The 23,748-nt window shown below is 44.2% G+C and overlaps 1 protein-coding gene across 1 annotated transcript in view; it reads left to right on the forward strand.

Moving 5' to 3' along the window:
• The window catches only part of CARS2 (cysteinyl-tRNA synthetase 2, mitochondrial), a 36,657-nt gene that overhangs the window by 12,578 nt on the left and 331 nt on the right, over positions 1-23,748 (forward strand). The window contains exons 8-15 of the mRNA XM_040057369.1: positions 515-644; positions 2,914-3,047; positions 6,031-6,098; positions 8,672-8,738; positions 13,410-13,548; positions 15,537-15,660; positions 17,512-17,610; positions 20,936-21,196. Of these exons, the coding sequence (XP_039913303.1) occupies positions 515-644; positions 2,914-3,047; positions 6,031-6,098; positions 8,672-8,738; positions 13,410-13,548; positions 15,537-15,660; positions 17,512-17,610; positions 20,936-21,196 (1,022 nt within the window). The remainder of the gene's footprint in view (positions 1-514; positions 645-2,913; positions 3,048-6,030; positions 6,099-8,671; positions 8,739-13,409; positions 13,549-15,536; positions 15,661-17,511; positions 17,611-20,935; positions 21,197-23,748) is intronic.

Below are 23,748 nucleotides of genomic sequence, written 5' to 3' on the forward strand. Positions count from 1 at the left end.
TTTGCAGAAAACTCACTGGTGAAAACGGTACTGAAAAATTGCTGCCGTCCAAGAATAGTTTTGATTCCCTCTGTGCACTTTGTTTTGTAGAATCTAAACCACAAAGTACTTGTGTCCCAGAGAAAAAAACTGTGGGGTGTTTGTTTGTGTGCTTTGGTTTTGTTTTATTACCTTTTCCACTGCAGTGCAATTTGTCCTGGGGAAACTGGCTGATATATAACTAAATTAATGAAAAATCAGGCAAACCAGGGAAGGATAAAAGGACTGATAGGAGGGGATGTATTAAGGAATCTTGGATACAGCTTTATAACATGCCAAAATCTGTTTCAATATTCCAATATTTCAATTTTCTCCTGTATAAGGGGGAAGAGAGGAAAGTTGTAGTGAAAAGAAGTTGATGGAAGGGGATTAAAATCAGAGTAGTTCATTAAACACACATTTCATCCTGCTTTCATTTGGTAATTTTTTTTTCCTTTGAGACATATCCCATTAACAAATCACTTACTCTTGCCAGTTGATTCTGATAAACGACATGGTAGAGATTTTGCCCTGTGGAAGGCAGCCAAGCCTCAGGAGCTGTCTTGGAATTCTCCCTGGGGAAAAGGACGACCTGGATGGCACATTGAATGTTCCACGATATCAAGGTCAGATTTCTTGGATTTTGATAAATCTAATATTATTTTTTTGTTTGTTTCAGTCACAGTACAATGGTAGCAGCAGTATTGAAAAGTGTTTTCTAATCAGTAGATAGCACTGGTCTTAATGTGACCATCTTACGCAACTTGGGATGTCACATGTGGCCCAGATAAACTCTGCTTCACCTTACTGTGACAGCTGTCTCTATGTTTTGGATCCTTCTTGAGTCAGAGTTGGTGCTTAAAATATGTCACACAGGATCACACAGGCAATTAGCAGTCTTTTAACTTGAACTGAGTAACCAAAAGTTTGGTGAAAGTTATGGTTCCTCTTTTGTTTGCTTCCCTTCCACTTCTAGCAGTCTTCATCAGACCTAGTTCAGGATGTAGGTGTCAGGAGGACAGGGTGTGGGATTCCAGCTTGATCCATGAGATCACCTTAACAGCAGCTCTAGGTGTTCCTGCTAATAATCAAAGTGTTATTCAGCGTTCTTGCTGAGTAGTGTTTTGCTTGCAGTTGGTTTGATGTAATTTGCTCTTAATTTAAAGTTTTATTTTCACCACAGGAGAAAAAGTCTTCTCTCGTGGAAGATTGATAGTGTACTTTGTTTTGCATTAGTCTCAAATCTTTTTTTGGAAGCTAATAACATATAGTTTAGATCTGCCCTTTTTTAGCTTAAATTTTCAGCTAAAGCTGAAAGGAGGTGGAACCCGCTGCTTTAGGATTGTCTTTCATATGCTTTTCTGGTGCACTTGGGATTGTTAGTCATTTCCACCTACTTGTGAAAAGTGTTTATGAGGGTGATTTTCTGTCTGTAAATAGTTTCAGCATAGTGAGGCAGCTCTTAAAGCAATCAAAGTGCACAAAATCATGCTGTGTTTGATGTGTTTGATGTACAACCACTGACAGAAGTGCACAGATAAGAAATGGCAGTTACAACATGGCCTGTCTGCTAATGCAGTGCTGTTTATAGCCTGCATTTCTTTCTGTAAAAATGTATTTTACTGAGGCTGGATGAGGCTCCTGCCATATAAATAAAAGCTGACCCATGGGGAGCCTAAGTGTAGTAATCTTGGACTGTGAGAAATGGAGAGCTTGCTTGGTAAGTGACCTAAAACAATTTGCTGTCCCAGTCAGCTGTTGAAGGCTTTTTTTTAAGCAATACTTACTTAGCTGTCTGTTTTGCCAAGTATCTTAGAGCACTTTAACTAAGTTAGATGAATTGATTTTGAGAGGTCTGTGAATGAGGGGTCTGGTGTTTCTGGAGCAGCCCTGGTGATGGGAATCCCTGGCTTTGACCCCCTCAGGTCTGATCTTCTCTGTGCATTTTCCCTTGTGATGATGTGGGCAGTTCCTCCTGTCCTGCGTTTGGCAGATCCATCTGTCATCTCTCTCCAGCTCTTAATGGTTTTGTTGGAGGAAACAGCAAGTGCTTCTGTGTAGGTGGCACAGGGGAAGGTCCTGGGAAGATTTGTGCTTTAGCTGATTTTGAAGCAGGCAGGAGCAGGGAAGGATGAACTTGTGAGATGGTGACAGCCGCTCTTTCTTCCCTCCTTTCTTCTTCTCCTTGTCTTTTCCTCCTGTTGCCCCAACAGCTTCTGCAAAGCCATCATGTGGCACAGTGTTAGTAGGGCGTTTTGTCTCAGAGAGGGACCGAAGTATTAATATTTAGCCAGCTAGCAGGAGCACCTTGTTAAGGTGACATATGGGAGGCCTGTGTGTTTGTCTGTAAGCCTTGCATTTTTCCCTGCTTGAGCACTCGTGGTTTCCGAGCAGTTAAGGGTGACTCACATCCCTGTGAGGCTGTAAGTGTAATCTTTGTTTAACAGATAGGCAAAATAAAAGTTGCTAACCTGCCCGGCCTGACCTGACTGCACGCACTATTGTCTGAATTCTTACAGAATAGGTACAAGGTAAGGAAGAGTGATACCAAATTTATAGAAATAAGTTGTTAGGTTTGCACATAAAGGCACCTGTCTGATACTGAAACTGTAGCAGAACAAGGAAAGGAGACATCCTGCTTGCCATCCTTGAACCTAAAGTAGAAAAATAATTGCTTCTGCTAAGGAGAAGTAATTGTGAACAGGTACGGGTCCTGTCCATGCACATTCTGCTGCAGTTTTGGTATCCAAGATATGTGTAAAGTCTTGTTTTAAAATGGCAGTTACTAAATTGTACACTTAAATGTATGTTGTTTCATCTTATTCTTTTCTGCATTTCTTTTTACAAAAAGCTTTTGTGGTGTTCTGCTTTCTGATCAGGAAAATATTGTTACAGTGCAGTGTTTGGAAAGCAGCTGGACATTCACACTGGTGGAATAGATCTTGCATTTCCTCATCACGAAAATGAAATTGCACAGTGTGAGGCGTATCATCAGTGTGAGCAATGGGGGAATTACTTTTTGCATTCTGGTAAGTAAAATATCACTTGAGAGGCCTGTACAAATACAGTAGTTTGGGTTTTTAAGTTTGGCATTTCATGCTGTGAAGGCACGTTACACTGTCTGGCATTATGTAGAACTGCTCCTTGCTCCCTCTGCATAGAAGTGCTTCATTCAGTCAAGTTTGTGCTGTACAGTGCTTTGAACTACATCACTGATGGTTCTAGTGCTGTTCCCATCAATGGAAACCTTGACATTTGTTCTTCCTGTTGCAGTCGTGGTAGTTTTGGATGGACAGCTGAAGTCAATAGAAAGTCAGATTCAAGTCTGCAGCCTCTCTCTTGCTGATTAGTATTTTGGGCAGGATGTTTCTGTGAACTCTTGGAGCTTCTTCTGTGAGTAGAAGAGCTGCAGAGTTAAGCCTGTGGTACACTCTGGGAATTACGTGAGCTTTCATTTTTATGTATTTGTACTGTATAGGATGAATATTGAATTCTAGTTTCAGTTCCCAGAGTAGAGCCTGGTGTGAATCAATAGCAGTTGTCCAGAGGCTGGCGCATCCTCCAGGGTGTGCTTTGTTCCCAAGGCACTGTGGAATCCTCTGCACTTCCCCTGAGGTGCAGTGCTTACTGCCAAATGGGGCTTTCTGTTGACAAACCAGTGAATCTGGCTTTTCAAACTTGGAGCTGAAACTGTAGGAGAAATATTTTTTGATATCAGCTAAATAAAAAGGAGTCAATTGAAAAAAAAAAGGAGAACTTAATTCCAAGGGCAGTTTGTACACTGAGGTTCTCTAGGAGCTGACAGATTACATTCATTAAGTCAAAAAGTCTTGCTGGGGAATGATGGTGTGAATTATTTAGGGCAAATGAATCAGCTTCAGAAACAATTTATTCTGCTAACAGACTTCAGATTTTTAGCAGCTCAGAATTGGAGGAGCAATCCCCATTAGAGGAAGAAAATCCCTGTACTGGGGATAAATCTTATAAGGACTTTATTTTTAGACTACTTGTACTCTGGGAAGAGTGCCAAATCGAAGTTATGAAAATCCTTCTATTTTGTATTCTTGAATGAAATCACTCTAAGTACTGAAACTCTTGGAAGAGGAATATTAATTCAAATTCAGATGTTACCAGTACCTTTTTATAGGAAAATGCAATCCAACTATTTTAAGCTTGTCCGCCTGAAGTTAAGTAAGTCAGTATTTAGGCACTTTTGCAAAAGAGAAAAAGTAATCTTACCCAGGCTCTTCCCCTTCTCCCAGGAGAATTTTGGCTGTGGGTTTTACTTCAGTCACAAGAGCTGCAGGTGTCCGTCTGTCTGACAGCCTGCAATATGCTTATTGAGTGTCCCAGGTTTAACAATGCAGTGGTGAAAGTGGCCTCACCTGCTAGTAGACAGGACAGACAGGGAAAGCAAGATTTTCTATCATGGATAGCTGCTGTAGCTGGTTTTGCATCCCTAGATTCTTCGATTCATTCCTATTCTCCGCAGAGTGTGTTGTGCAAAACTAAATTTCAAGGTGGTCAGGGTAGGACTGGAGGTAATTTTCATGTGGTGAGTTCCTGCTGTTTTGAATCATTATCAGAAATAGCTGAGAAGTGAAACTATGATCTTTTCAAGTCCAGTTATCAGACCTGAGTTTGTTGCTTTCATATCCAGTGTGTAATGGGGATTTTATCCACTTGTGGAAGCAAGAGGGTTTCAGGCAAGGCTGCAAAGCAGCTCTGTGCTGCGAGTAGCACAAAATGCAGACAGCTGCATGGGTTGCTGAGCAAGAAATGCCACTTCTGTCACCGCTCATAAAAGCAGGAGCACGATCATACATTGTCCTTGGGGAGCACTCTGAGGCTTTGGTAACACTGGGCTGCCTAATGTGGAAGAAAGCAGTGCTGGTAGGATATTAGAGAGCAAGAGAAATGTATGCTTAAGGATCTGCCTCAAAGTATGATTAAGTGCTGGGTGCTGCAGGTCACAGAAGTGCCTAAAATCCCATGTCAGTTGAGGGTGGTTGGTAACTTACAGAATTACTCTCTCATTAGGAGAAGCCTATTAAGGCTTTTAACAACATTTCTGAAATTATGCTGAGTAGTGGCAGCGTGTTTGGCATCTCTCCCGTGCTGTGAATAATTGGTGTTTTCCATCAGCGGTGCTGCTGTGGCTCACATGGAAGAGGCCTGGAAGCAGGCAACCACGGGCAATACCTCTCCTGTCTTTCTTCAACAGAGCTTTCAGTCCTAAAGCCAAGCTCTACATACTCTCTTAAATGCTTTTTCTTGTGCTGCAGCCCTTCAGATCAGTAGTCTGTGTGACTATTGAAAGTTCTAGCAGTGCTCAGAGATCACATTTTAAAATGAACTAATTCAAATTAGGCATTGTAGCTGCATTCCTCCCTCACCCTGCTTTTTCACAGTCTCACAAGTCTGGAGAAGTTGAGAATGCACAGAAAATTCATTTTGCGTTTAAGATATTTTGAACCAGTGCTATGAAACTTTGAGGTAAAAAATAAAATAATGTTAACGGCCACCAGCAAGTAATAAGTACGGAAGATTGAGTTTTAAGGATTTTTTTAAAGCGAGATCACTGGAAAGTATTTCTTAAAATACTTCTGAGAAGTCAAGAGTAACAGATAAGCTGCTTGTCCTGCGAAACTATTTGCTTGCTTGTTTTTACCAGTTTATTGTCAATTCTGAACAGGGAGACTCATGGTGGTGGTGTTTTTTGTTGTTTTTTTTTTTTTTTTTTAATGTTTTAAATGTCTGTATTTTAAAATTCACCCATTTTAAAATTCACCCAGTGGAAGTTTTGAGGTTGGAGAGGTGTGCAGGATTGTAGGCAAAGTTACTGAAAAATGTTACCCCTTACATTGAAATGTTCGGCATGTATCCATCTTAGCATATGGTGCCTCTAGCATTTACAGTGTCTCAGTGCAGTCTTTCTCATTTGCTCCCTATTCAGAAGCACACTTGTTTATCCTGATTAATTCCTTTTTTTTTTTTTTTTTTTACTTGTAGGACATTTGCATGTTAAAGGAAGTCAAGAAAAAATGTCAAAGTCATTAAAGAACTACATAACAATTAAGGTAATTTCTTTGTTTGAATTGAAGCAATTTTGTAGGTTTGTAATATGTAAATGTTAATCACAGCCCTCTTTTAAGAAAACTTTGGAGTGTGTGCTTGTGCTGCAGTGTTTCTGTAGTTCTGATGTGTCTGTTACTGTGCATGTGGATGTAGGATACCTGCTCAGATTCATGGTTTGCTTGTAACGATGGATCTCGCCGAGCTGAGAGTGTTTGTAGGAGCAGAGTTTGTGCCCAGTACCAGAACCCTGCACTGCAGATTTGTGGTTGGACTTGACAGTCTCAGGGTTCTTTTCCAACCTGAATGATTCTGTTCTGTAGTGTTGGGTTCTCATTGGTCAATTCTTAATAGTGCTTTGAAAAAGCATGGACTTGGAAAAGAGTGGATGTTTTTCCTTGTCCTTCTTTAGGTGAAATGGGACACAGTGTCAGTGTTCTGTCAGGAAGCTGCTGGGTATCCTGAGCCACACTATTGCAACAGTCTCTCCCATTACCCTTTCTTCCTATACAGTGACCTTGCTAATGCACAGAAGCTTTGCCTTTTGATATCACGAGCCACATGACTATGTCATATTTCAGTGTGTCCCCAGGTCTTTGGTGTGGCCCCAAGCAGGGTTTCTCTGCCAGTTGTGTGGGATACAGCTGTGCATGGTGCTGGGTGGCTGATGCCTGCTGCTGGAATAGGGTGATTTCCTTCCTTTAGACAAAGCTTGGGAAGCTGCTTTGGCATATATGTTCCCCTTTGCCCTCTTGGAAGAATTAATTAAAATCCCTTTAAAAAGAAGTTCAAGATGAGCTGCTTTATTCTTAAGTCTTCCTATGCTGTCTGGGTACAGTTAAGCCCTGTTTCACAGGAGCTCACAATTTTCACAGAAATCTCACAAGTCTCAGCAGATGTTGTGGACAGGGTGGAGGAATGACCACAAATGCCGTGCATGGAGTTAAAAGCAGCATATAAAAATGTTCCCCTCCATGTCCCCCATGATGGCACAGCTTGTGTTGAGGAAACAAATGTTTCTGGCCTGTCTCTCTTTCCTTGTTTCCTCTGCTTTTCATGTCTGTCCTTACACATGGCTAACAAATATTAATCCTTCCTGGGAGGTGATTTTCAGTCCAGTAAAACAATTTTTTTTCCTGTACAGCTGCCTTGCACCTTGAATGTTAAGCCCTACATGGAAGGTTTAATGCCTGTGCCAAAAGAGGGGAGGTTTGTCCAGACTCTTCCTTTGGTCCAGCCAGTGGCCACCTGCATCCCAGGCTGTCACCTGGACACAGCAGCTTCCTTTTTTTAATAGCTGTTAATTCTGACCTTGAAAATCAAAGAGATTTTGATAACACAGGGCCAAGCAAACTGCTTTCGAAGAGCTGTGATTCTTCATCTGTTCCTAAGGAAATTCAGAGTTGTTTTTTCAAGTTTAGATGGCCCTTTCCCAAATTTGGATTTATTTCCATACTGTACTCATATTGTTCTACTCTGTGTATTAGTGTAAAGCTTCTGGGCATATTGGGTACACTCATTTATATCCAGTTTATTTAACAAACCCACAATAAACTAATGAGCACCCACCAAAACAGTCAGTATCACTGTTTCGTGATTGTGATTGCCTCAATTATTTCTGTTTTCACTTGAGGGACAGCACATTGCTGATGCTTTTCCACTGTTCAGGCTGGTTTAGTCTTGTAGCAGAAGCCTTAGAGTTTAAAATGTAAGATTTAAGCAAATGACACTTTCCATATTTTCTCACCTGTACTGGCTTCTTATGATTTTTGATTTTTGTGGCACCTCACTGATCCTCACCAGTTTGCAAATTAAAAAAAAAAAAAAAAAGCATAACTGCAATAGTCACAGTCAATCTACCACAGTGTCCAGCCTTGCTGAGAGCAGAGTTGGAAGTGATTGAGTGTTTTATTTAGTGTACCTTACAAATATTTAAATAGTTAATTATGCTATTAATATAAATTATTGTACTACTAGTAATAATAATAGTTTACTGTTTACTGGAGTAAATTATTTGTAAAGCTAAATAAATATTACAGTGGAGTTTATTAAGCTTCATAATTAACACAGATAACTCTCATATTGCTAGGATTTATCTTTGTTTATTCCCTGTGTTTCTTCATATTCTAGTCCTACAGAAAAAGTACACTTACTTTCTTTTTCAAGAAATCTTTACTTTTTTTTTCAATTTGCAAAGCTCAGGGGCGTTTCTTTCTGTAAGCTTGTATCCCAATCTTAGTCTGATAATTTAATTTCGGGTTTTTTTGTTTGTTTGTTTGTTTCTTTTTGCAGAGGTCTTTTTACAGTGTATGTTTCATTGTACTTGCAAAGTAATTTTCACTGTCTTATATTGTGTGTATATTTATGTCTTGTATATATGTATGCACATCTATCTTACATGGAATTGAATTTTATTTAGTTTAGGTTTTAAAGCAGTGTTAAATTTTAAAGATTTTATGTCTGTCTTAAATCGCAAAGATGTGTTATTCGTCATGTTAGTTTGAAAAGCAAGGGGGTGGAAGAGCTCCTGAAGAAATTGATATCATGCTAAAGCTGTCTTTTTGTGCATGGAGTTTAGGATTTCCTGAAGAAATGTTCATCAGATCAATTCAGAATGTTTTGTTTGCGTGGCAGATACAGCTCAGGTAAGGAAAAGCCCCTTACCTGTTGAGGTGTGCGTGGCTTTCGAGGCGGAGCTCGCTCTCCCTGCGGGGCCGTGCACTGCCCAGAATCCAGTGGGTGGAAAGGTTTTGGTGCTGCTCTGTGGGGCTGCTCTTTGGCTAACATTTAGAAAATTGTCTTTACTGAGCACAGTAGCTAACCATTCATTTAAATACTTTCTCGAACTGCAGTCAGTTGTGACTCTCAGTTAATTGCACTTTTAATTAATGAATTACCTCTGTCTCTGATTTGCGTCTGTTGTAGTTGTGTTGCAGTCACGATCAGCTGTTTTTGGAGAAATAGCTAGATGGAACTGTGGCTTATATTCCTGTAGGCTATGCTGAGGGCTGGCTAGTAATTCTTCATCTCCCTGCTGTGTTACCATTTTTGTCCTGTGGAGTTCCTGAGTGTTCAGGCAGTTGTGTGGTGCAGTGCAGCTCGCTCAGACCAGCACGTGATAACCTAAAGAACATCTTAGCCTGGCATCTCTCTGCTGGTGGGGAGAGGTGTGAGAGATTTTGTCAGCTTCCCTGTGTACCCCTGTCCATTGTGTTTCCAGCAGGTAGATGCTACTTTTAGCTGGAAGAGGTCTTCTTATGTCTGTGTTCTTACCGGTTTATTGGGGCCTGCCAAAAGCAGATGGTAGTTCCTTAACCACTGCTGGGTCACCTGGCTTGTTGGCTGTCCTGGCATGGCGAAGGAATGGTGGAGCATGGGGCAGCAGCTGCTGTGGTGTTTCACTGGGCCTCTGTCTGCCTTGGATAAAGCACCTGTAGCAGTGTGACTGCGGGAGCTGACCTGGCCAAGGCTCTGGGGCATTGCTCGTGTCTGTCAGCGTGCAGTGTGCTGCCAGCCTTGCCAGTTGTGCAGTCACTGGACTGAGAAGTCCTTCTGCTTGTTCCTACTGCTAGCTGCCACCCATGTGGTCTTCCTGGTGGATCCTCCCTCTCCTAGGACAGTTGACAGCATCAGGAATGGAATAGATCCCTGCAATATTTCAAAGCATGGGATAGTAAGGAGAGAGTTGGTTATTAACTTCCCTTCCACTTTGATAAAAGACAGTGCATCCAATTGGAAGGTCTGCTGCAGCCTGATGCAGACAGCATCCTGTTTGGGGCAGGCAGTGGACTGGTGGCATGCTTGGCTGTTTTGGGATGATACTGCAGGGAGTGGCATGCTTGGCTGATACCCTCTCTTAGGAGATGAAATACCTTGTGTATACTTAGGTAGCTTCCTGGCTGGGGGCACCTGGGAGTCATAAACAAATGTGTGTTTAAAACAAAACACTAACACATACTGCACTGTCATCTGTATGTATGTTTGTCATGTAAACAAGAGCTAAATGTGGTAGTTTCTAACCTTGCCTCGGAACAAGGAATGGCACTGGAGCCCTGCAATGGAGGGTACCTGCAGGCTTTCTTCACTCCCTGTCAGCTGGCTGCATTTGAACCTGTGCTTTTTGCATTACTTCTAGGATAAACACCTCCCCTAGGTAAAAAAAGAGTGCTACCTGTGTGGATGTGGGTGGCTTTGATGTAAGGATATGGTGGTGTTATATCACAGAGTAAGCCAGTTGGCAGGTAAGAGTTGCTCAGAAGTCTGCACTTGCCACCTCCACCTTATGAGGCCGTGTGCGTTGTTAGCTTCCCAATAAAGAGCCAGAGTCATTGAGCCAAGTGTTCACCGTGCTGCCTGTCAGCTTGTGTCCCTGCTATCAATTCACTTTGGTCTAAACATAAATTTGCTGCACTCCTTCTTGTCTTGCTTTCTGTTTGTATTTTATCACAAGTGAGATCCCGAGCACCTTCTGTTTGTTTCTTATAGCCTAGACCCATGGGTGATGGTTCCGGCCATCCCTACCCGCCAAAGAAAGCTTTTTGCAAAATCCAGCTTTGGCGATCAGGTGGTACCACAAACATTGGATTGAACCTGTAATGTAAAAGATCTTTGTAGCCATGTGAATGAGGACAGGTCCTGACAGTTGTGAATAGCTCGTGCTTGATACTGTGGTTTCTTGGACTTGGAATGGGCTTTTTTTGTTGTCTTGGCTACCTCCCTGCCTTTGTGTGTGCTAACAGGCAAAATGGAGACAAATGGCTCCAGACTGCCCCAGCCTTGGAAGGGCAAGGGTTGAAAGGGGGTGTGTGCAGGGAGGTGCATGTGTTTCCTGGGAGTGGAGTCCCTTCCTGTGATGGTCATTGTCAGAGGGAGGATAAAGCTGCATGCCTTGCTTGTGGGGAAGAGGAGAAAAGTCAGAGAGAAGAGACTTCGATCATCCTTCCATAATGTATTCCTGCATGGGGTTCCTCTGCTTCATCACCCTTTCTGCCTGCTTGTGGTGGTGGGGCAGAGCTGCTCAGGGTGCAGCTGAGCTCTGGGGCAGTGGTGATTATCTGGGCAGTTTGCTTTGGCTGGTGCCTCTGGCTGTTCACTTCTTGGCCCGAATCACCACCCTGTGGCACATCTGAGGCTGTTGGGAAAATGGTTCCTAGGCAGCAGCATGGTGACCCTCCACCAATGTGCCAGCTGCTTCTGGGTGGAGAGGTGCCATCTCTAAAGTCGTGTGGGACCCTGCTGTGTGGCAGCACTTTTCCTCTTGCATCTCATCAGCAGTGAAGGGCAGGGCGTGTGAGCCCTGCCACAGGCAGTGGGCTTCTGTCTCCAGAATGCTCTCCTGGTCCCCAGAAATGCTCTGGTGATTTTGTGAACCTGAGTGAACTGCAATGTTCTGACCTCTCTGCTGTGTAATTACTTGTGGGTGCTAATAAACAGATGTATTGTAATTTGATGATGCATTGGTGGCAAAGGAGGGAAGGAATGGGGAACACAGCCAAGGTTTATAGGGCCAGGCTTGCCTGTGCTGTGCTGTGGGTTTGCAGTGCCTGTAGGCAGTGGTTTAGGAGTATGAACTGGGGGTGAAGAATGGCTTGAACCAAAGTAGGTTTCATCACAATAAACTTTTATCAAGTATTTCTTGCAGCATTCTTGTAACCAGGTAATTGATTAATCCCAGTGTATGTAAGTGATTGCTCTCAGCGTCTCACTGTGTTATAGAGGTCTGTATGTTGGTCTTTTTGAAAATTGACTAAAGCTTGATTTAATGAGGCAGTAATGCAGATTTTTAATGATACACAAGTGAAAAATCTCACAAATACAGGTCCAGACTTACACCTTCATTATACTGGCGTAAATCCTATGGAAAGTCTGTTTGAACAGTTAAGCTTCTTGGAATTTAGACTAATGGAACTGAGATCAGGTCTCATCTGGCTGCTTTTTCTCTCTTGCATCTGTCCTCTTGTTAAGACTGTGTGCACTAAAGAGTCTGTCTGGGCGGCATTGGGTAGTTCTACAGAGCAGTTGGATGTAGCATGGGCAGGACCAGAGGTGAGATTTCTGTGGAAACTGTGGGTGATGCTCAGTGCTGATGATATTAGGAATATGCTGGCAGCTGTAGTTTGGATGTACCTTATTGCAGAGGTCAGGTATACAACAGTGAAGCGATGCTGCACGGACTGTGAATGGCTTCAGTGTGATTCTGGGGGAAAGAATGTGTTCAAACTTAGGCCTGTCCTGGATGGACACAACTTTCCCTGAAGTCAGGTGAGCTCTCTTACGTGGGGTCCAAAAGCTTTTCTACAGAAAATTCCACATTGCTGTACAAATAAAAAAAGCCTCTCACTGATAGCAATTCCCAGTAGAAGCGACAGTGAGCTGCTCTGGCACACCTGCACTTTGCAGGGTGCAGGTAAGGCGAGAGGAGCCAGTAGGAGTGGACTCTGGAAGTTCCCAAAGTGGAATTGCCTGCCAAAGCTAAGGTCTCCCTGAATGCAGTGGGGATGTCTGTGTGCATGGTTGCCTTGTTAGTGGTAGGGCGGTTGAAGAGAAGCTCTGTAGGGTTCCTGTATTGCACATCTCATTGTAAGTGGAGCTCAGCTGTGCATGCAAGAAATCATTTACCTTGAAGTTTTATCTTTCTTTCTGGTGGCCATAAGAGGCTTTGATATGTGTGAGTGTGATGAATCCCACCCTAGGCATGCCCTTATGAGTCTAAGCAGTTTGTATTTTCACTAAAAATAGCTTTCTCAAAGTGATATGGTCAGTTTAACTTTGATGTTGTGAGGGAAATGTTCAGGACCTGGACCACAAATTTTAGGTTCATCTAGATTTTGGATGTTGGTGAAGCAGCCCTTTAAACAGAGTCAGTGGTGGGGGTGAGGTCTCTTTGGACATCCCCATATACAGATTGTGCCTACCTAAACTAGAATAGGCACGAAATTAGAGGTATGTGTTGCCATCACTAGAACACTTAGAAGTATATTAAATCCTAAAGTTTTGGATTGATAACTCTGCAGAGAGATTCAATAATGGGAAAAAAAAAAAAAGTTAAATAGTGATTGCTTCAGTAAAAGTCCAGATTCAACTTTTTGAATCAGTTTGATGTTTTCCAGTAGGTTATACTTTGTCATATGTAGTGATTGTCTTTTATATTGATTTAATTCACCTGGTGTGCATGAAGAATGGAGCTTTTAATTAATTATGCAATTAATTGCAAAAAGTTTGCTATGCAAATAGTAATAAACTTCTCCTTTGTCTCCAAATACTGTTCCTATGTATGGCAGACAACATCATAATGCCCTAATTTCTTTTTTTATTAGCAGTAGAATTTAGTGAGGAGAGCATGGAAGATGCAAAGAACCTTCTTCAGGCAATCTCCTCATTTATTAGAGATGCAAACGCTTATATAAAAGGACAGCTGGTGTGTGACCCTGTTAGAGAAGATATATTGTGGGAAAGGTGAGTGCACTTCCTGTATCTTAGAAGATTGTGATTATGTGAGCAGCAATTAACTGACAGACTCTGGGGTTCCATTTAAGAAGCAGGGCAAGCAGGACTAAGCAGCAGTCCTCCCTCCCAGCCCAAAAACCAAGGGCAGGTTTTTTAAAAAATTCTCTTTCTAGCCAGCTGTTTTTGCTCATAGTCTGCTACACTCAGTTCATTGTGGTTTTAAGATCTGTGTTACTTTTCCAGTGTGCCTGTCCTATCACAGGCATCTTTGCCCTTGTGAGCGATGTAGGAGGCAAAGCTATGGCAGTTGTGAGGTTCCCCAGTTCATAAGTAGAGCTGGGCAGTAGTGACTGGAGAAGAGAGGATGACTGAAGAGTGACACCTTGGGCACATGAATTTTTAATCAAGCTGGTTGGCACTGTGGTGTGCAGCAGAGGAGAGAACGGGCTTCTGAGAGATTGGCCATGGGCAGGGATGTCACAGGGAAGGAGGTAATTACAATTGCTGTGACCCTGACGATGGAGAGGAGAATCCTTTGGAGTCCCTTGTGAAAACCAGATTATCTTCAGGACTGAGATGTGCTGTGTGTTGGGTGCAAAGCTGAGAGCAGGAGCACAGTGCTCTGGAGTCAGGGTAGGAGGGGCATTGAGTGCCCTGAAGCAAGGTTATTGCAGGCAGCCCTGGGCTTTAGAATCAGAGGTGAGACAGTCTGTGCTGTAGAGGTGAGGGGCAGCTTCCTTGTGGCTCAGCTCCCTCACTGTTAGGGAAGCTCGTGGCTGCACTGACTGAGGGCTGCAAGGGGCACTGGGGCATGTTACAGGAAAATGGAGTTGCATTAACTAGCTGTGGTATTTGGCAAAAGCAAATCCTGCAGCAGGAGGCTGCAGGAGATCTGTTGGTGCAAGATAAAGCTGAGAGGCATGAGGAAGTTGAAATGGATAATCAGTAGGGGATGTGTGGGAGGGCACAACTTGTGTAGTCCTAGGTGTAAAAACAACCAAAATGAAACAAAGCTCTTAATTAGCCAAGTGTTAGGTACTCAGTGGAGAGGGGGAAGCTTGCAAGGAAAAGTGTTGGGAGGAATGAATTAGAGCAGCAGCCCTCTAGTATCTGAGGGGAGGTAGGCATTCCAGGCAGAAAAATTCAGAAACAGACAAAATAAGGCCCAGGAGAGCTCCAGAGCTGCTAGGATAGCTAGCAAACCCTGCTCCTTGCACTTTTCTGGGAAATGGCATCCTTGTGCCAGCACTGTCTGGTTTGCCTGGCTGTGTATGGGAGCACGCTGCCAGCAGCTGTTTGTAGCTCCCCATTTATCCCTGCCACTCTCCTCATCTCCCAGCTGGCTGCAGCTGGTGGCACTGGTTCTGTGGGGATCAGTGCTGGTTGCCTGCTGGCTTCTGGTACTGTTACACAAATGGTCCCACTGCACCTTTCCATCTGGGCCATGGTGAGTGGAATCCCTAGAGATTGGGATTGGGCCCTCCTGGGAAAGGAGAAGGCCCTGCTTAGTTCTGAGTCAGATCCTGACAAGTGGATTCTTGGCCAGCCCCAGGACAGCTTTCTTGCCAGGCACTGGAGCGCTGCCTGTGATGTGCCTTTGGAAGAGAAGCACGCTGTTAGCATGATTAATGGGCTGCTGGAAAAAATAAAAACAGAACTCAGTAAGATCTTTGATGTGCTTAATATCAGCCTCATTTTCCATCTGTTTTTAAATGATTTAAGGCAAACTTTGCTCTGTTGTTGTTGGCCCCTCTGATTAACCACGTGTGTTTATTGAATGGATGTAACACTTAGGATTTTGACATGCATGAAATTCTTCCCTTCACAGCAGAAAGATATATTCTTCCAGATGAGTGTAGCACTGCCCATCACAGGACAGCAGGGAAGGAGATGGCAGTGTCCTTTTGATGACTCCCTCTGGTTGAATGGCTGATGAATTCAGCACACTGCTGGCATCTTGTTTGTCTTATCTTAAATGTTACCTTTTCTTCTTGAAGGCTAGCCAGCACAAAAGTAACCGTGAAGGCTGCGTTTGCTGATGACTTTGACACCTCCAGGGCTGTTGCAGCAATTATGGACCTCATTCACCATGGCAACAGACAGCTTAAGGCTGTTACTAAGGTAACCCATTAGGATACAGAGATCAGAAAATGACAGCTGTCCACTGTCCTACTGCTTAATGCAGACGGATTAGTTTACTGTTCGCATAAGAAGCCAGCAGAAACAAAGCTCCATAAATTGTTGACCTTAATGGAGCCCATTTGTCCTGACCCTCTCGCAGGAGTTGTGCATAGCTATTGTTTTGTGCTTTGTTGTGTCCAGTGGATGTTTCTTTCTTGCTGCCCTATATTATTTATACCTAAGGCTTTTGAAAGGCCTGAAGCTGCTAATTTTAGTGCTGGTTCTGTGTTCTTACCCTGCTTCTTTGCTTAATATCCATGCACAGAAATTAAGCTAAACTGGGAGGTGGTGGGGGGTGGTTGCTGCAGGGGCTTTGGCTGGCAGTCCCAGGTGCACTGGACAGTCTTGGTGGCGAGTTCCACGTTGGGGGCTGAGTGGCTTCTCTTGGCAGACTGTAACTGGCAGCAGCATTCCTGCACGAGTCTGTCTTCAGATGGCTTTTGGCAAATTAAGACCCTCTTAAGATCTCTCATGCTGACACAAAGAAAGCATCTGGTAAGGACAAGACTTGAGCAGTAAACACTGTCTGAAGCGCCGTTGGGTTCTCCATTTACCAACAGCTCCCTTTGTCACTCAAGGTGAGCGCCTCAGCCTTGTTGCTGTGCTCCTTGAGTACTGGAGTCCTCACGTTCACTGTGTTTGTGCTGTAAAAGAAATGTTGTGTACATGGTAATAACTAGTTTTAAGGGAGAATTAGCCTGTTAGTTTAGAAATCCTGCCTCCTTCTGGTCCTGTTTTGGCATTGGCTTCAAATTCTGTCCTTAGCCTTATCTTCACAAATTGATTCTCTGAGCGAATCCGTGACACGAAACACTTTGCAGCAGGGATTTGCAATGGCATTGCCACTCCTAGATACAACTACCCCCATTTTGTCAGTCACTGCTTGTTCCCCCTGAATTCCCCCTGTCAGTTGTTTTGTTGAGAGTGGGATGGGATATTTGTGGGGCAGCTGACTGGGATTTCTGGTTGAGGTGGTAGAGCTTTTCTGGGTACAGCCAAGCTGTCTGGAGTGTTCCCTCTTTATTATGAATGTAGCTTTTCTCCTTAAGAACTGTGAGTGAAACCACATAACTACTTACTCCTCTCTTAAGCCTTCCTGCTAAGCATTTCTCACCTTAGAAGGTACACTCCTGCTCCCTTCTCCCAGAGGCCTGCTCCAGCTCCTCCCAGTTTTGAAGATGTCAGATAAAATCCAGTACCAGCTGCTGATTTGCTTGTGCATCTCTTCACTCTTATTTTTTAGGCAAGGGTTAGTCCCTTAAATTACTCCTCAGTCTGTCATTTAATCCTTATTTTATTGCTGCTGATGGCTGGTGCTGCCACGGTATGACAAAACAGCATACGCTGTCTCAAAGTGGTCTCCACGTGGATCAAATCCATAAGATACTCAGGGATTTTTTTTTAGTCTTTTATATTGTAGGTGCCCATGAATGTGGGATTTAGTTCTTTTTATTCTGTTTCCATACACACAGCCCTTTCTTGCCCAGAAGTGCTATTGTTAGTTCTAATGTACTGCACACGTATAATGCGTGGCAGCTTCTCACATCTCCTCTCCTCACTGCAGAGGCTGGTGATAAGCTCTTCCCTTCCCTCGTTTACTTAAATCCCTTCCCTTTGTGCTGTGAGGTGCTTTTATATCTCTGTAAGATTGCCTGTCTGGGCAGGTGTTCGTGGTGGAGGTAGATCTTTATAATTAGTAATAGTTTTCCCTTGTGGACTAGGCTACAGAAAGATGCTGGGTTTTGCAATATGTATTGACTGGACAATCTCTTTTGAGTGTTTTCTAAACAGGATGCTGGATCTCCTAGAAGCTCTGTTGTGTATGGAAGCATTATTTCCTATATAGAAGGCTTTTTCAATGCCCTTGGGATGTCCTTTGGAGAAAGACAGGTAATGAAATATCTCTTCTATGTGTTCGAGGATATGGTATCAGCCCCAGTGTTGTTTCATAGAGTGCTTTCTGAAAGCATCAGATGTAACAAAGTTATTTATGGTTTTAGTAAACCTTTCTGCACTGCTTGCAGTTTCTCCTGTGATGGTTTAGGAGAGTGTATGAGCAGGTGCAACAAAGTGTGGGCTTCTTAGTTCTTGGAACTTCTGCACCAATTTTCCTGTGGAAATGAAAGACTGGGGAATGAAACGAGATAAAGATAGCATTGGAGGCCTTTAAATTGTTATGTGTCTGGCTTTCCCCAGCTTTTCCTCTTCTTCCTGATGGTTGCTTCCAGGCTGGCTTTGATAGCTGTGTGAATATTTGCAGTTGTGAGGGGTCCTGCTCCTCTACAGCAGCCATGGAAAAGGACTGCTCTGTCTTGAGCCATGGGAGGGTATGGGGAGGACAGAACAATGAGCTGGAGATGGGGCCCTTGCATAATTAGTTCTTGGAAAGATAGGAATGGAGAGAGAAAAAAAAGGAGAGAAAAGCTCCTTTACAAAGCAAAATACTGAACAGGAATGAGAGTCGTCAATATGGAGGTGATATCCCAATGTATGGAAGGGCAGCGTTTAAAGTGACACGAGGTGTTGGGGAATAGCAGGTTGTTCTTTGCTCCTCTCCCGCTCAAATACGGAGCTGAACGTGAAGTAGTGGAAAACTTTCTGTAGAGAAGCTGTTCTGCAAAACAGAACAGTTATTTTGGGGAGGGGGAGAAGAGAATAAGAAAATGTAAATAACATTATTCATCCTTTGAAAAGCAGGCAGTATAGTGGTAAATGCATTTACTTAGTTTGCCTCCATGGATTTTCTCACAAAATTTCTATCAAAACAGTGGCTGGATGTGATTTGGATGTGTGTTATTCCTCACAGTCTGTGTTAGTTTTTAGTGGTGTATTAAAGACTTAAATTTTTTGTTAGCTGGATGGCCAAGTAATTTCTCCAGATTCTGGGCTGTCTGTATGCAGGCATCTGCTACACCTATCATTTTGCTGAAACGAGTATCTGAATACTTTTCTTTGTTGTAGGCTGTGCTACAACAAAGTGGCAGGAGGATGCTGGTCTGAGCTAAGCAGGAAGAAAGGAGCTTGTTTCTCTCTGTTCCTCTGCTCTTTCAGCTTCCAGTAAATGAATCTGTCGAAATCTTCATCAGAAAAGTCCATGGGCTACCACAGTTTAGTAGGGATTGTTCCCTGACTCCGAGACCAGCCACAACAGCTCAGCATCCAGCCTTTCTTGCCCCTTAGCCAGGTAGCCCCATGCATGCAGCTTGCCAGGAGCAGTCCCTGACCACAGTGTGTCCTGGCCTGTGTGCTGTGTGGGAGAGGGCTGCCTGGCCTGGACACTGCTGTGCTAGGAGTGCAGAGGATGCAGGGCAGTGGTGTTTGGGCCCCCTCATTTGGATGTTTGCATGTAGCCTATGGGTCTGTCTTGCTCCTGGGCTGGGATTCATCTCAGCTGTCAGCCTAATGCAGCTGCCTGTGCTTCTGAAGTCATCAGTGGAGATGCTAAGGATTGGCTCATCTCAGTCTAGTGGCTGTATGCAAGAAGAGCACCTCTCTCTCTGCACTGGCAAGAGAATATCTTATCACAGGGCAGTAAGATGAATCCATCTGGAAAGGTGATGAGTGAAAACCATCGTGCCTGTTTTAGAGCTGGGGAGCTTTTGCTCTCCCAGAGAGTGCAGAGTGTCGAGTGTGTCGCAGGTGCAGCTGGGGCCAGTATGTGGAATAAGCAAAGGCCAGAAATTCGAGATCAGTCCTGAGAGGCTACAGTGTTTTATGTAGCAATCAGACCCGTTCATCCCCTAAAGCTGCTCCTCCTTTTGAAGGCTCTCACTCCAGTAGGTGCCTGGTTTGAACTCTGGCAATGGTGTTTGTAGAGGCATGTTTCTTGCTCCCATCATCATGGCTTTCCCTTCTATATTTACGTATTTATCCTGCCAAAGGTTACTATGGAGCGTTCCTGGCAGTTAGATTTATTACCTTTTTCAATCTCATAAACTTTTTCCCTAGTATTGTTACATGTTTTGAAAGCTTGGGGAATTTACTGCATTTTACACTCTTATCTTCAACAGCTTCCCCTTCACCTCCTCCTCATGCTCCTTTTTGTTTGTCAGTGACCTCTGAAACTCAGCTCCCTTTCGTTTCCATCTTGCTGTTTGGTGACTAAACCCAGTCCCCTCTGGCTTTAATTACTCAGCTGCTCTTCTGCTCCCAGATGATGTTGCTGCCAGGAGCTTTGCCCGTAGCCTCGGTGCGCTTTGCGCTCCCGCTCGTGTCGTAGTGATAAAACACTGCGGTGGTGTTCTCTTGTTTGTTGGAGGTTTGTGCTTTTCCTCCCCCTTGGGAGTTTGCCTCTAATGAGAAACAGGGATGGTCTCTCTGCCAAGAGCATGACCAGGAGCTTGGCTGTGGCAGTGCTGAGGAGTGGCCTTCCTCTTCAGCTGACTCCCAAGCTCCCGTCCTGGCAGCTGTTGGAGCAGGACTCTGTAGGAGGAGGGAGTCTGTTCTCTTCTGATGCACTGACCAGCAAGACTCCTGCCAAGCCAGAGGAGGCCAAGGGAGCTTGGAAGTGGCTGAGGGGTGGAAGGGGCTTGACTGCAGCCAGGAAACACCCACACCCTGTGTGCAGTAGCTGCTGCTTTTGTCAGGCTTTTTTGAGTGGCTGAAACTTTGGGTGAGGTGAATCAGATGAAGGTTCTGTGGATTTAGGAAGGGTTTCTGTAGATGAAAGGAGAGAGGATAGGATGGACTAGAGACTTAAAGCCAAAATACATATATTTCCTGGTTTGTTTTCTTTAGGAGGTCTGGAACTCAAAGACAGAGTAAGGGTCTGATGTATTCTTCATCTTTGGACTTTTACAGCCAAGGAGCTGTCTGAGCTGATGGTAGGCTTCCCTTGCTGTGTTGGATTCCTGTTGCCAGGCCTTTCTTATATTAACTTGTCTGATCCCTTTTTAAGTTTTACACGCTTCTGGCATCTCCGAGGTTTCCTGTGGCAGTGAATTCCCCACTTGGGTTATACAGTGTGTTGTGTTCATGTGAGAGCACTCTGCTCCAAGGTAAATGCTTTCTTGTGCAGGAATATGCTTGAATTACTTCCAAGTGCGACTCCACCGTAACTTTTTGTCCAGCATTAGTGAGATGGTGATTTTGATCCTACCAGTATATGGAAGATGCACAACCAAGAGGGGAGATAAGGCCCCCCATTGCTATGGAGATGGGGTTGTTCTTTTGTATCATATTCAGATGTTTCTAAAGCACCCTGTTGGATTTCTAGGTGGCTGCGGGAGGAGACAAGTCGGCAGTGCTCTCCAGTGTCATTGAAGAGCTGGTGAGGTTCCGCACGAAGGTCCGGCATTACGCGCTGGCTCTGCCGGAAGCGGCAGATGCTGTGCCAGTGGAGGACATGGTGAGAGCTGAGGAACCCAAACAGGAGCTGAAGGAAAAGAGGAAGCAGTTAATGCGTGAGAGAAAGCCCCTCTTGGAGGCTTGTGACAGTCTGCGTGAAGACCTTGCTGCCTTTGGAATCCACATAAAGGTAGGAGACAGTAACCCTCTTTGTGAGACTCCTGGTCACTTTTTAAGACAATGCTTATTTCTGTCCTTCATTCCCCTCCAGCACCTTGTGCCCTGCTCCCTGTGTGACTGCAGGAGCAGGAGGTGGAAGTCAAGCCTTTGTCTGGCTGTACTGCTGCCTTCTCTTCTGCTCCCCTTCAGCCTTGTGTCTCCATGCAAGCCACTGAAAATCCCATAATACTCAGAAGTCCCAAAGCTGCCCAAGTTCAGTCCAGTAAGAAGGGCATGAGTCACGTGTGCAGTCTTAAAAAAAATTGCAAAGCAACTGGAAAGTAAATCAAGACGACTTGTGAACATAATGCCTTCCTTCTAGCCCACCCTACACTCCCCACCAAAAATAAGTCTTCACGAGAAAGCCCCTTCCATCTTCAGCACCTTCATTCCCAATTGTTCCTGAGCCACAGGGACTTTGCCCAATTCCTGCACCGCTCCTCACTCCATCCTGCTTTATACTCCTAGCCTACACCTTATGCCAGTGTTCTTTTCCATTATCTCAGTGGCATCTCTGACTCAAGAGAAGACCCTCTATAGCATTACTGCCTTCTCCTGGTTCCAAGGACTTGCATTACTTCTTTAAAGTGCTGCTTCTTCCAGTTGCTCTTGGTCCTTGCCTTTCCTGCCTCTGTGAGGCAAGGGTCAGTGTTGCTCCTTGAGTGCAGAATAATCCTCCACCAGTTTATACTGTTCATTTTTCCCTTGCTTGGGAGCTGATTCTGGCAAGTCTGGTTCCGTGGTTTTGCCAGTGGGAGGATGGAAAGCACGGTGACACCAGGGGGTGACAGCACCCCTCTGCTCCAGCTGCTGAGCACGAGGGCTGTCTCTGTTCAGAGCTCCTGTTGGAGCAGAGCGTGGTCGGCTCTCCTCTCTCGGATGACAGCGAGCGTGCCGACGCAAACGGGGCGAGGGCCAGAGCCTGGTGGTGCTGGTGGTGAGCTGCAGCTGTGAAAGGAAAGGGAAGCTGGAACATCTGCTTCCTTTAACTTGTTTGTAAATCTCCACTACACTCACCAGTCAAGCAAGTTTGCAAATCCAAACAACTGTGCTGAGACAAAGTCTTGGAGAAGCAGCCTGCCTTTTCATCTATTGGAAAAATGCTGCAGCCCCACCTCCATCCTGTCACAGACCTGTTTTGGTTTGTTTTTAAAGGGATATGTCTTTGAAAACTCCACAAATTAGTCTGAGCTAGGATTCAAATCATTCTATTTATTTAAAAAAAATTTCATAACCTGAAGCTCAGCATAATCTGTCCCAGAATAGATTGCTCCAGAAGACAAAGCACACATGCATTTAAGAGCACACACAGAGCAAGCATCCAAAGCTGAAGTCCTGCTTTTTTTGCTGATTCTGTGGAAGTATCCAAAGGTGTGCTGTCAAGTTACCTCACACTTTGCTTTTGCTGATCCCAGAGTCCTGCAGACTGAGTGATGCAGCTCTGCAATTCCTCACGCAGGCTCACTAAAGCACTTGTGCAACAAAACACAGCCTACACAAAGCTGGGCTCTCCCCAGCCTCTTGCTCATCGTGAGTCTGCCTGGCTGGGTCAGCTGATGCCAAAAATGCCCCAGTAAAACAGCACCTAACAGGGGTCCTGCTTGCCTGGTAAGTGCTTGAGGAAGTTACGTGAATTTCTCATTTCTGCCCAGCCCCTCACTTCCACAAAACATTTGAGCCTCACACTGTGCATGCATTAATGCCAGCACGCTGCCCTCTGTCACGTGAGGCTCAAGCAAGCCAGCGACTTCTGAAGCCCATGGGCAGGAGGAAAAGCAGTGAGTGGAACAGATGAAGCAGACGAGCCTCAGCTCCACCCAGGGCAGACTAGGAACCCCCTGGTTTGAGGCAGGCCAGAGAGGGGGTGGCTCGAATAGAAGCTTAATTTTCTTAAAAATCAGCTTTGTAGAAAGGGTCATTTCTCCTTCAGGTTCTACTTGTTATTTCCCTACTCTGGTTTCTTCTGTCACATTGCTGATTGCAAAGGATGTTGGCTGAAGTTACGTAACTTGCAACAGACTAATTTTAAAAAATCCATGTGTCTTTTCTTGTCATTGTAGCATGCTTGGAAGCTATGCTACTGAGTGAAATGGAGTAGATATTTAGGCATGAAAAAGTTTTCATGTAAAAAAAGATTCAACAATTCCGCTACTCTCATGAGTCAGTGCTCATGGAACGTTGTCATGTGTCGATGTTCAGATTAACTTTTATTTTCAACCATTGCAATCAAACAGCTGGTTCTAAATAGAATGTTCAATTTAGCTGTAATACTGCCTTTCAAAAAGATGACTGTATTGCATTACAGATACTAAAATCAACAGACTTGTGTCCTGAGTTCAGATCAAACATGTTCAGCAATATATTCTTATGTTTTTTCAGGGATATGAGGCATTGAGACTTGAAAATGCGATTGCATGAGTTGAGTGTAGCTACTCATGTGAGAGGCTGCCCCCCGCTGCAGCATCCCACACTAAAGAGGTGACAGTTCTACTGCGTATTTCTTCCCTCTGAGCTAGGGAAAAA

Source organism: Hirundo rustica, chromosome 2, assembly GCF_015227805.2.
Source record: "Hirundo rustica isolate bHirRus1 chromosome 2, bHirRus1.pri.v3, whole genome shotgun sequence".
In the NCBI taxonomy this organism is placed as follows: Eukaryota; Metazoa; Chordata; class Aves; order Passeriformes; family Hirundinidae; genus Hirundo; species Hirundo rustica.